We start from the raw sequence: 13699 nt of genomic DNA on the forward strand, positions 1-13699 counted from the left end.
ACCAACAACAACAACAACAACAACAACAACAACAACACCACCACCACCACCAACAACAACAACAACAAAAACGAAAACAAAAACGAAAACAACAACAACAACAACAACGTCGTCGTCGTCATCATCATTCATATATTACTAAAACTAACCAGCAGGAGCAGCAGCAACATCAACAAAACAAAAAAGACAACAACAACAACAACAACAACAACAACAACAACAACGTCTTCGTCGTCGTCATCATCATTCATAAATTACTAAAACTGACCAGCAGGAGCAGCAGCAGCAACAACAACAACAACAAAACAAAAAAGACAACAACAACAACAACAACAACAACAACGTCGTTGAGGAAGACAACTCTAACAATAGATATGTACGATACCACCACCATCATTATAATTATTCAAAACACATGTAAAAAAATCATCAAAAATCCGACATCACTTTCTTTTGTTACAAATGTATATTGATGTGTGTAGAATTCTACATTACCAAAGTGAAAAGGAAGCTTAAGGCCTACTATTTTATGACAAAGTGTAATACTAGATAGTATATGCCAGTTCCATCTAATACTAACTATCAATGTAACTATGATTTCAGGGTCCTGTGTCATTCAAGAACGGTGATCGTGTTGGTGTCACACAAATTGAACAACTTCAAGGTAAAAGTTAAGAAAATCAATTCATCACGCTGACAACATCTGATTTGTCGTGATGTCATTTTTTATTATCATATGCACATTTCCTGATAAGAGCTGTTACAGTATCAGTCTCTGGACATGATTGAATATATGTCATTGGTTAGAATAGCAAGAGTATAGAACAAAAGTAACTTCAAAACCATTGCCCCTTTAAAATCTATCTATGTGTTTCTGTCTGTATATAACAGCTGGTTGCAGCCCCGGATGGGAAAAGTCCGGATCACTGTGTTACAACTTTCACCAACAAGCAATGACATGGGACAATGCACGTACTTGGTGCAAGGACGCTTACGCTCAGCTTGTCACGATCGTATCGAGAAACGAACTGAATTATCTTCTGGAGAAAATAACAGCAGACGAAAACATCGACAAAGAATGGTTAGTAGAGAGGTTGTTGCCTTGATTATATTCTGCAACCATTGCTATTCTCAATTCCCGTTGGTTTCTATCTTGAAGTCAGTCTATCAGTGGTTGGCCAATGCATGTCTACATCATACCTTATGTGGCGTGCAAAGATGAGAGCCAAGGTTCAAAATCGTCAATATGTCACCTAATCTATCGTACAAGCATTATTGTGGACAGTCATTCCAAAATTATTGCCTTAATTAAACCAGAAAGTACTTGACGCATAAGAGTTACGTCACTGTTCGTTTACGACTTTAGTAACAAGACCCACAATGTCATGACGCGGGTTTTTTTTTTCTCTCGCGAGAATGAAGACAAATAGTGGTAAATATCCGTTGTGTTGTCTACGGAAATCAAATAAGTGGGACTTTATAGATCTGATAGTGGTACAGTGTATATGGTGTAAGCTGTACATAGAATCCATGCCAGAACTGTTCCACAACAATTCGGAATCTTCTGTCACTTATATATTTAAATAACAAAAACACAACGTTCAATCCCAGTCATTTTGTATTACCTATCATAGGTTCATTGGTCTGACTTATGGCGATTCAGATTTTGAATGGTTAGATGGTGAATCTTTAAACACCACATTTGGTGACAACTCCCTACCAAGACCAATAGATTCAAACCAAACTTGTGTCATCATTGCTCATAACGGCGAATGGCGGAACGCAGATTGTCTTGAAAGAAAAGGTTTCATTTGCCAAACTAAACAAGGTAAGTTGTTTGAAAAAAATCTGCATTAAAGGTGCAACAACAACAACAACAACAACAACAACAACAACAACAACAACAACAACAACAACAACGACGACGACGACGACGACGACGACGACGACGACGAACAACAACAACAAGGCACCGGTGTTTCATTGCAAACACTATCTTCGACCTCACGGTTACACTGACAATTAATGCACTTCTTATTCAAAAACGTATTTACTTGAAAAAGATAGTTGAAATTATTATTATTCTAGCCCCCCCCCCAAAAAAAAATCAAAATAATCTAATCACCTTTCAAACCTGAGTTATTATGTTTGATTTTGCAGAATTTACTGAACAGAGAATAGCGCTGTACACCGAGAAGGGAGATATCTTGGAATATACCTCAAACTTCCAGTGGAAAGGTAACAGTGCTAAAATAAAGCAACCCCTAAAAAACTATTTAAAAAAAAACAACTAAAAACCTAACTAAAACCTCAATCTATAGTTAATGTCATTTTGCTGTAGTCAAAGTGTATAATCTTTTTTTTGCAATCATTATTGTTTAGCTAAAATGTTCGTCAAAAATTAGAAGTAGCTAATTCCTCATTCGCTGGTTGTAAATGCCAACACTTAAACTTACAGACAATCCTATTGGGCGATAAAAGTCGACATGAATATTCATTGGTCATTGTAATCCTTGATTGATTGTAAACTTATTTTTATTTGAAGATTGGAAATGAAAAAGAGGTCATACTATAAAATGTATTATTTGTTGAGGCAATACTTTTCTTGAGGATAAAGATTTGGAGAGGTCTTAGTTAAGTCTTTGTTTCTCATAACCCGACCGACCTATATTCTTCAATCTGGCGAAATAAGTAAAAATCGACGCCCTCTACGACAGGATTCGTCAAAATTCACAAGGTTACTGACTGTCACATGACTACTACAGTGCGTGTCTGAGCGAAAGTTATTGTTCAGTGCTGAAATTTGAGACTTTGATAAAACAAATGGTGCACAGTTTACTCTTGACTTTTAAAGTAGTGTTATGAATTGAAATTATCAGTAATATCTGCTAATACTCTTACATTTAAAAAAAAAGTTTTTTTTAACTGACCGTCCAACTGACCGAACAACCCATCCACCCATCATTTTTAAAGATTTTACGATAAGAACTAATGCCACCCTTCAGATTGTCTGCCTTCATCCATGACAATTTCCGATATTTCTTGTAAGGGTTAACGGGAATTTACATTTGATTTATTTATTTATAATTGATGACATTTCGTGAAAACTTTGTTCTTTTTTTTATCTCTCCAGGTGGCAAGGTTCCACTAGATCACACTCCTCGGATCGTTATAACTATAATAGAAAAATACATTGGCATAATTCCAGAGATTTACTTCAGTTTGATAACCTTAGCTTCGTTGGGCATTTTCATGGCCTGTTTCTTCCTAGGCTTCAACATCAAGTATCGACATCAAAGGTAATTAAACATAAAACCGGAGTGTCGAAACGAAGAAAAGCATGTCGGCAGTGAAATGGGATGATGATCTGTGAGCATATTATATAATGGCTGTATTGAATATTGAATTCACTTTAGTTTAGAAAATAATTTTGAAACTCTTCGTATATTTAGTCTTTCAAAAGCACTGTCTATCATCGATCACTGTGACATAGTTTCGAGTTTCAATATTAACTGTATTGTTACTATGATCCTGTTGAGTTATCTCTGTCTGGCATCAGTCCTATTTTCATGCCTGTGTCTGCCTCCATCCTTATCCTATCTGTCAATTTCTCTGCAGACTGATATTTAAGCGATTATATGATAAATGTTATTATTGTGTTTTTTCCACCGTGACAAGCACACAATTACACATATACATATGTATGTATATAACCCCCTCCCCCTCCTCTCTCTCTCTCTCTCTCTCTCTCTCTCTCTCTCTCTCTCTCTCTCTCTCTCTCTCTCTCTCTCTCTCTCTCTCTCTCTCTCTCTCTCTCTCTCGTTTGTTTCTTTATGAACCATTCTTAATGACAAATTTTTTTACAAAAATGCGAACATTGTCATTTATACGCGTTATGCATATCAATTTCCCATTATATTTTTTATCTTTAGATACGTCAAGATGTCCAGCCCAAATCTCAATAACATCATAATTCTTGGCTGTATATTAGTCTACAGTGCGGTCTTTCTTTTCGGTCTAGATAATTCGTTAGTTGGTCCTGCGGTTTTCGAAATAATTTGTCAGGTAATGTAAATCGATTGTCTAATTACGTTACTTTTACTGATGTGACCAAATTGCCTCTACCCGAAGGGAAGTCAATACAGGTGCAGGTGTGTATATTGAATTTGACATGTCCTTGCGTATTCGAGAACACGATGACATTGGACATGGAAATCACACAAGGAATTGATGGTCTCCTTCCCAAGGATCTGTTTTATTAATATTTAATTTCGTTCATGTTCCATAATTTCACCCATGAGCTGTAAATTTAAGGAGTTATCTTTTGAAGAAGAGTTTGCATTATCATCCTTGTTTATGTTACAGTAAGTAAATTACACACGCTAATGAATGCAACATGAAGTACATGTGATAGAATAGGTTGGTTACACATTAAATAAAATTCCACCCCTGTATAACAGGCCTGTGCAGACATAGACTGTAAGATACGCCGTGTCTGTAATGCATATGGACAGGGCTCTAATTAGCGAAGACGACACAGTGTTGTAACAGAGATGTAGCCACATGCATGTCAATAGAGTCGTGGTTACACAAATGTATACATCTTTGTGGGTACACCTCTGATACATATTATATGCAGGTGTGTCATAGGGTTTGAATTTTCCGCATGTGATCGTGACAGTACCGGTACCTGTGTATACGGCTGTATACATGGATATGTACACAGGTGTATCACAGGTCTGATTTTATATAGTGCAATGTTGCATGTCTGTAAATACAGCCCTGAAAACGCATCACTTGCATGCATCTTGCCAAATACCAGGTTTCATATATCCTATTACAGACACGTTTTGTAATGTTGACTGTTACATAGAATTATTCATGAAGCCATTTGAGGAGAAACGACTGTTTCAATGCAAAACACATTTCACCAAAGTCTTACAATTTCTGAATCTTAATGAACATGTTGGCTCGTACTGTCAATCTTTTCACTTCCGCCTTACACTTATGAGTTTAGATTGTAACACTGATGGTATTTTCTCTAAAATCACATTCAAGCCGCAAAGCAGACATGACAGTAAAAAAAGCCAGGTTATAAGTATACAGCCTTACAGGTCGGGAAAAGAATTAGGTCGATATAGGTTATAACATGGACGTATACAACGGAAATCACAAACCCTGAAACAAAACGTCGCCTGGTTCGACAAAAATCTCACTACCATTGCCACAGTTTTTGTCTGGCCAGACAAAATATCTCTTTGATGTTGTAAATGTTCTCGTCTGGCTCGACAAAAATCTAATTCATATTTCCACATGTTATCGTCTGGCACAACAAGAACTACACTACAATTGATACATATTAGTCAATTGACTGTCTCAAAAATATCAAAGAACGCGCCAGACCTTTAGGTTTACCAGGCAGGGACATATGAATTTGGCGTTGATCTCTTAAGATAATGGTAGCTCACGCAAAGAAAGTGTACAATATCGGTAAAGATGTTTGTCACGCCAGACAATTGACGAAACGCTGATTTTTGTCGAGCCAGCCGATGGAATGTAGCTTTGTTGATAAGATCTTTGTTGAGCCAGACGACGTTTTGTTTCAGGGTTTATGATTTCCGTTGTATATCACCCACACACATACTTTCATACTTATAGTAATTACGTTTCCGTATATTTCAGATGCGTGCGTGGGTTATCTCGATTGGTTTTGTAATTGCCTATGGTGCGATGTTCAGCAAAACCTGGAGAGTTCACCGCGTTGCAACACTGAAAACACCAAAGCGAAGGGTAAATATGGACCGACATAATTAAAGTAGCCTATTGAAGGCAGTTTCAAAAGCGTATTTCACTCAAGGGAGTCAAATATTTAATTACATTGCCACATTTGAACTAATAAGGGACATATGGTGTTTACTTGTGACATGTTCAAAGAAAACTACACTGATTTGAACAATCATTTTTGACTGTACATGTATGGTAATTCCGATCCCAAAGCGGGGGTCATCTCGAAGCACAGCGTATGATTTCAACCACGTCCTTCTGTCAAATTCATCGTCGTAGTTCTCTTGGAAATGCTATAGGCCATAAAACATCCTTATAACGTTCGTTGTAAGTAAAGTCATGGGAGGAGGAAAGGGGGTGGGGTGGATAATAATGGATTGGATGTTCCAAATACTATTGTCACACTTATGTACATGTCCATTTCGTCATAAGAAACTATTCATTGATTTTTCTTCACACAGATCGTAACAGACAGACAGTTATATGTCATGGTATTAGTTCTGGTTTTAATTGATGTTGCTATTCTCACTGTTTGGCAAATTTTGAATCCGTTTGAACGCAGGACGGAGTTGCTTGTACCTCAGGTAAGCGCGCATGGAATTTAATCGTATGAAAATTTTGTTCTAGCCACACACTGATGAGGTGGAAAAATTAGGACAATTCGTTGAACTAACTGAGTGCGTGCGAGTGGGTATCTCATTACAAATGATTCCCACAAGTATACAAATAGAACATAGACTAAGTGTGTATCATTCAATCTGATTAAAAGCTCGATTTCTTTATTTACCTCTATTTCCGATTACTCCTGGAACAACCAAATCGAAAACAAACTACACTAAAGGAAGGAAGGGAGGAAGGAAGGAAGTATGTTTAGGGGTAAATAAAGAAAACTATCCGTAATCATCACATCAAATTTTAATCAGAGATTGGTGTCATTAAAACCCAAGACAAGAATTTCGACTCGGTTGTGAGATGCGTTTGATGATTAACGATGATTAACCACGGCTAATATTCAATTTCAATTAATGTATATTGCACAAAGCGTTTTCGGTCTCAAAGTGGCTCAGACTACAACTGATCGAGGTCCCATTTCCAGCTATAAAACGGCAACGTGTAATATACAAAGCCATCCTAGTACATACTAACCTTGATTTTGGAGCAAGTCGAGATTGCATGATACATGATAGATGCATGTGTTTTACACAAAGTCGCTGGAGCGAAACTTAAAGTGATAAATTTGTTTCGAATTTTGGTATCCCTAAAACTAATTTAATTTACATTAATTTCTTGACTCTTCAGGATGACCCAGAAGTGGCCAATCAAAAGATACAACCGATCTTGGAATACTGCTATTGTGACAACGTTATCTATTGGCTGGGTGCCTTGTATGGCTACAAAGGACTCATGTTGATATTCGGAACTTTCCTTGCATGGGAAACCAGAAAGGTGGGTGGAGTGACTCTTTTTTAAAAAAATTATTTAATGTTTAATTTAATGTTTTTCTTCAAAAGTATGTTGACATGGAGATATAGGAACACACCCCAAAGCCCCCTTAAGTATGGGAAAATTGTTTTTTCGTTTTGTTGAGGTTGTTGAATATGTAATTAGTTGTACAGTTATCAAGTTCCGAACGCCCCAAAGGCACAGTGCCAATGATTATATTATTATTAGTCGTCACAAAACTACAATACCTCTTTGCCCCAATGGTGCAACCTCAGACCATCTACAGTGGTCTGTCTGAGGTGCAACGCCCTCTTTTTGTGAGAATGTAAACATTACATCGACTCCAGACGTTGATAGTATCAGCAAAGATACACACGCATCCGAACTCCACAACACAAAAAAAATTGTTTATTAGACATCTTCCTACATTGATTCTGAAGTGGAAACAACGATTATTCATTACACTATGAAATTAATTAACCTATATATTTTAAGAGCTGCAAAGAAACAAACTACCCTCTTTTTGTAATTTCCCTGCAGGTTTCCATCCCCGCTTTAAATGATAGCAAGTACATTGGCATGAGTGTGTACAACGTCATCATTTTGTGTGTAATCGGTGTATCGGTCAATCACGTCATCAGTCACAACGTCAATGCATCATTTGCATTTCTATCGTCCATTGATATATTTTGTACTTCAATCACACTGCTACTCGTATTTATTCCGAAGGTAATGTATTTATAAGATACTCGTTCTTTTTATATCAATGGTGAAAAAATAGTGTATGTTGAACTACTTTCAAATCTTATTGTGAAGCTTATGCATGCATACATACATACATACATACATACATACATACATACATACATACATACATACATACATACATACACACACACACACACATACATACATACATACATACATACATACATACATCCATACATGCATACCTGCATACATACATACACACATACATACATACATACATGCATACATACATACATACATACATACATACATACATACTTGCATGCATGCATGCATACATACATACATACATACATACATACATACATACATATGTACGTACACACATACATACGTTGACACACACATTGAAAAATACGTTACTAGTTTTAAAAACTCAATCGAAATGTATATAAGAGAAATTTTCACATCAATATTTAGTTAGATTTCCAATCCACTTGAACCAGATAATCATCAATCTCATATCCTAATTTGTAAAGTCGAGGATATATCTAATTTCGGTGATGTAGTATAAAAGGGTCGTTACTTTACGATTTACGTTGGTCCGTATTAGGGGTAAACCGTTTGATTTCTGGGGGAGAAGGGGGGGGGGGGTGTTGACCCAACAACAATTTTTTTTTCAACCACCATGACAGAAATTAATGATAGTAATATGCTTTAAATTTGACTTTTTCCGTCGTGTAAATTTTCATTTAATTTTTTGAAATTGACTTTCCTCGATAACAGGAGACGTAGATAATGAATGTAGCTTATTTCAAAAGTAAGAGGTAACAGTGAATTCAGCTTTAATATTCCAAAAGTAGCTAGTACAATTTGAACGTAGGCAGCAAGAATTGAATAGAAGTTTGAAGGAGGGTTTCCCTCCTCCCGTCCCCGAGATTATTGAATTTCTAACTTGGACTAAAAGAATGCTTTCTAGTGCTATTTCAATATGTCGAGGTAGTACTAATACGAGGTAAAATTTGAATCAAAATACAAGGGAGCAGTGTACGGGAGGGAAGTTGCCCCCTCCCGACCCAAGAAGTTTTTTGAAATTTAAGGACTAAAAAGAGTGCTATCTGGTGTTATTTTAACATGTCATGGTGATAACAATACTCTTTCTTGATCACAATTGAAATTTGCCAGAAACACATGTACCTGGGAATTTGACATTTGTAGCAAGTTTCTGCACTTGCCGCACAATAAATTATTTTTTAGCCCATACCCTGGAAACAATTTTTTTTTCTGTCTTGAGTTGATCAGCATATTCTGTTCTTCAACATTTGGCTGGCGAAAATTTTTTTTCTCGAAAATCCTCCAGCCCCCCCCCCCCCCCCCCCCTCGAAATCAAATGGTGTACCCCTTAGCTTACCAAACTGATTACTGCCTTAACTCCAGAATTGATTACTTGCATGTCGACATCTATGGGTAATTTATAATTCAAAAGATATACACAGTACTATTAAAGTGTCTTGTTTATTGAAGAATGAATTATTTAATTAAATTCAATTAACAGACTTGTCCAATACAATATCCATGATGATATTTTTTGAAAATACAAGATTGTTGAGAAATTGAAAAAAAAATGACACAACTAGACCTCGGGTATATGTAATGTACTTCAATCGATAGCCCAGTTAGTATAAGCTTGGATGAAATATCCTGGCGGGGATCGATCGAATCAGTCACACTCTAAATTATCTTGCTGTTGGCTGTAACAGACCACGTGTCTTTGTTTTAAGAGAAACGTATTTAAAAAGTTCGGAAGAAGTATTCTCAGTTTCGTCTATTTCCTACTTCAGATCGTATCTGTGAGTAATAACCCGGAAGGCAAACCAGTATCTACCATTCGGACTCGTGATCACCAATCGAACATTTCCCAAACAGATTGCTCCAAGACCTTGGATGATAACAGTACATTGAAAGAAAGGGTGACTGAGGTATGAATTCGTAAATTCTATGAAGTTGTGACTTTTGTTTTCGTCAAAATATGACTTGATTTCTGGGTTAACCATCTGACGTATTTATACCAGATGCACCTTTTGAAAGTTTCTTTTGACAAAATGATGGTATGACGAAGTAAACGGATAAGATCATCTCCTAAATAAATAAGACGGTCAATTTACACCGAAACTGTGATATAAGCATTCGACTTTTGGTTACAATTCTGATGACTTCCATCAGCTTCGATGGAGAAGAGGCGACCCAAATCCGAGACGGAATCGCAAAGCAGAGCTCCTGAGTCCCTAAAGGGCTCTGGCTTGTAAATCAATTCTTCTATAAACTCTTTGCTATGCGTGTACACGTAGTTACTGATCATTAAAGACGACTTTATACAATACATTTGCACATCAATTCGTTTTTCGATAAGAGGAAATTGAACGGTCATTTTGCCGTCTTTTACTCCACGCACTAAACGCAACCCTTTCCCCATGTCGGTACTTTTCGTCCGTCAAGGAGGCGTCTTAACACGCCTGCGCATGCGTCAGCATCATAATCAAACCTCGAAAACGCATGAAAAGATCATACGATATTGACGAATATATTTTGTTTTACTCCCAACATATTAAATTTAGCTGGTTGTGTTTAGACGTATATGACCAAGGGTTAATTTTCTTTCAAAATTCAATTGATGTGTTCCCACAGCCCAAGTCTAATAACTGCCCCTTACATCCACACGTTGGCTAATATATTTGGGGAATGTTGTGACGTGTCGATTGTACTTTAAAATCTATAGTGTCGAATTGTATACTAGTTCTAAGAACATTATGATTTATATCTTTTTCTTCATCTTCAAATATTCGATCTTTTTACAACAGTTGGAAGAAGAACTTAAACATGCACGGTCCAAATCACGGGACGAAGGTGGTATGAACGTAGATGTAGGTCCGGCTAGTCGCGGATGTGGATGCTGGTGCTGTGGTCTCATATGTGGCTGCTCGTCTCCGTTGAGATCGATGAACAATGCGAGGCGTAACGAAGATATCGGGAAGCATGCTCATGTCAACGAAACTGTAGACAGTGGAAACGCCGAAAGTATGTCTGAATTTTAAGAAAGGGCCCAGGAGTGGTGGTTTTTAGGCCAAGTGTCGTATTCTTGCGACATTCGATGATGCATCCATCGTCGTAAAAAATCACCAGACCTCTGTGCGGCGGCAATGGTGGAACTCGCGCTGTCGTATTTTGCGAGAGCTGATACGTCATTTTACGACTTAATTTTTAAAATATTTATATATGTACATCAAATTGATTTTCAAAGATATTAATTTCAAAAATCAAATTAATTAATTTAATCTATTAAATTTCAAATTAATTATTTAATTTCAAATTGCAAATATATCGCATTACGGTTGTAATTTTTGTAATGTCATGTTCTATTTGTAAGTTTTTTACGGTTGTGCTAAAGAAGTTGAAACATTGTTACACAATATATTTATAATTCAAACATTCAGTTAACGTTATCATTGTTGTAAAAATGTTGAAGACACATTACTTTGCTGGCAAGGTGTGAACATATCAAGGGAAGTTCTTGAAGACAGTGCCTTTAGATGCAAAATTTGCAATTTATGAAATTTAAATATTTACGACTGACAATTTATAAATACCATTGTTTTATTTTAGGTTTCTCCTAATGACAGATTATACAAATTGATAATAATTGTGAGCTCAATGATATTTTAACTATATATATATATATATATATATATATATATATATATATATATATATATATATATATATATATATATATATATATATATATATATATATATATATATATATATATATATATATATATATATATATATAACTCTAACATTATATATATATATATCTATCTTGATTGTTACAGAGAGCAATTCGCAATCCAAAGGAAATGAGTTGACACATTCGAATTCAGCAATAGCAATATTGATCTCGGGTACCAGTTTAAGGAAAAAAATGAACGTTTGCAATGATAGAAACATTTGTGTCAAATCATGACACGTTTCTTGGTGAAATTTGCCTCTTTGCCGTAAGATTTTTGACGTTTACGAAATATGATAGTATATCAGATATTAATCTTAAAATCAATTATAGATATTCGCACGTGTATTGTTAAATTTTCGTTCTCTATAATACTAAGTCTAAATTGACACTTTGGTATTTTTCTCTATGCTTCAGATAATCGTGTTATGCTTTAGATATGGTTTGTAATTAGTTTGTACTGGTAAATGCCGTATATTTAGAGTTATGTAACTATTTATGTTTTTTTAAGGTTAAACATGTATTATTGGGCAGAATTCTACGATTGATTAACAAAGGCATTGTGTTAAGACTATGTGGGTGGTTTCTGAGATTGCAGCTTGACGTGGGAAGCCACGGACAGCCTCTAGATTGATTAAGTGACGGTTTATTTTCACCTCAGACCCTCAATTTGATTTTTGGTGGGCTGAGATTTCACAAAGCTAGGTGGAGGCATTGAAGTATAACCCCACGGTGAAGGTATATTCACTATATAAAGTTTGGTTTATTTTACAAAGCTAAGTAACTGTACCTTTTTATTTTCTGATAATGAAAAATCAGATTATCAGTTCGAGTTACGAGGCGAGGAGTCAAATCAGGGATCTAATCACAAGTACTGTTCCAACCTCCACTTAATGTAACACGTTTCTTTTGTTACATAACACACAAGTCATTAAAGCAAGTTTGATTTTAAACTTTGACATCTTGTATTGGTCTAATCATTTGTATTGGATTTGTGTGTGAAATCAAAAACATACTTTCCAACGTATGGTGCAGCGCCCTCATTAGAAGAAATATCAATTTTTTTGTTTGTTTTTATATGCTCGCTGTCACATACACTAGTGCCCAGTGTATATAAAGTAACAAAGTGTGGATAATTCCTTGTAATATTTGATAAACTACGCTCGTTGACATACATTTCAGTTTCTTAGATTGTGTGCATATACACAACACACACATTCTTTATATTGGCATGTTTATTTTCCTTTGCAAATGGTCACATGCATAAATTGAATGCTAACATGATCAACAGTCTCCTCTGTAGGAGAGAGGAGTGGTTTGGCAAACTAAGCAACGCCCAAGTTCAGCTTGCTGACGTTATGGTTACCAATATGCAATTAAACTAAGTCAACTATAAGTCTGTTCAAACCCTGATCACAAATAGTAGGCTAAGGGGTATTAAACTAACCACTATTTATTCTTTTATCAATATCTTGTGAAAACACATTACATATACCACATACCCTTAACCAAGCTGCTACATGGAGCATACATTTTAGTACCAAATCTTTTCCCCATATGTGGCCAACGATTAAGCGTCTTAAGAAATTTCTTGGGAACCTCTTGACAGCAAAGGTTACATTTTTAACTAATATTCTCCAAGTCAGTCTCAACCACAAAATAAGTTAAAGGTTCACCACAGAGAATGGTTTAGTGGGTACACGTCAAAAGACTAAATTTGTTATGGTGAACCTTCCTTCCTGGCATCAAATATATATGAGATAAGGAAAGATGTTACGACAGCCATTATGTTACCTCATGGAAGACTCTGTAGCAGGCAGGACGATTGACCTGACAAGAATTCTCTTCACAGTCTATAAACTCAGTAATTCAAACTCAGTATTTTGGGTATTAAAGCCTCATTATATGTAACCGTTAACCATGAGGAAATATCAACATCATAAGATTAGCATATCACCTGTTGAGGTTCTAGGTT

At 35.9% G+C, this 13699-nt stretch overlaps 1 protein-coding gene across 1 annotated transcript in view; it reads left to right on the top strand.

Moving 5' to 3' along the window:
- Positions 1–11030, top strand: part of LOC144444691 (gamma-aminobutyric acid type B receptor subunit 2-like) — a 24477-nt gene extending 13447 nt beyond the window's left edge. Inside the window, exons 8-19 of the mRNA XM_078134207.1 lie at positions 604–664; positions 892–1081; positions 1635–1828; positions 2161–2238; positions 3134–3299; positions 3933–4065; positions 5683–5790; positions 6246–6368; positions 7084–7230; positions 7768–7956; positions 9780–9917; positions 10797–11030. Coding sequence (XP_077990333.1) covers positions 604–664; positions 892–1081; positions 1635–1828; positions 2161–2238; positions 3134–3299; positions 3933–4065; positions 5683–5790; positions 6246–6368; positions 7084–7230; positions 7768–7956; positions 9780–9917; positions 10797–11030 — 1761 coding nt within the window. The remainder of the gene's footprint in view (positions 1–603; positions 665–891; positions 1082–1634; positions 1829–2160; positions 2239–3133; positions 3300–3932; positions 4066–5682; positions 5791–6245; positions 6369–7083; positions 7231–7767; positions 7957–9779; positions 9918–10796) is intronic.
- Positions 11031–13699: the final 2669 nt, after the last annotated feature.

The sequence above is a fragment of the Glandiceps talaboti genome, chromosome 2 (genome assembly GCF_964340395.1).
Source record: "Glandiceps talaboti chromosome 2, keGlaTala1.1, whole genome shotgun sequence".
In the NCBI taxonomy this organism is placed as follows: domain Eukaryota; kingdom Metazoa; phylum Hemichordata; class Enteropneusta; family Spengelidae; genus Glandiceps; species Glandiceps talaboti.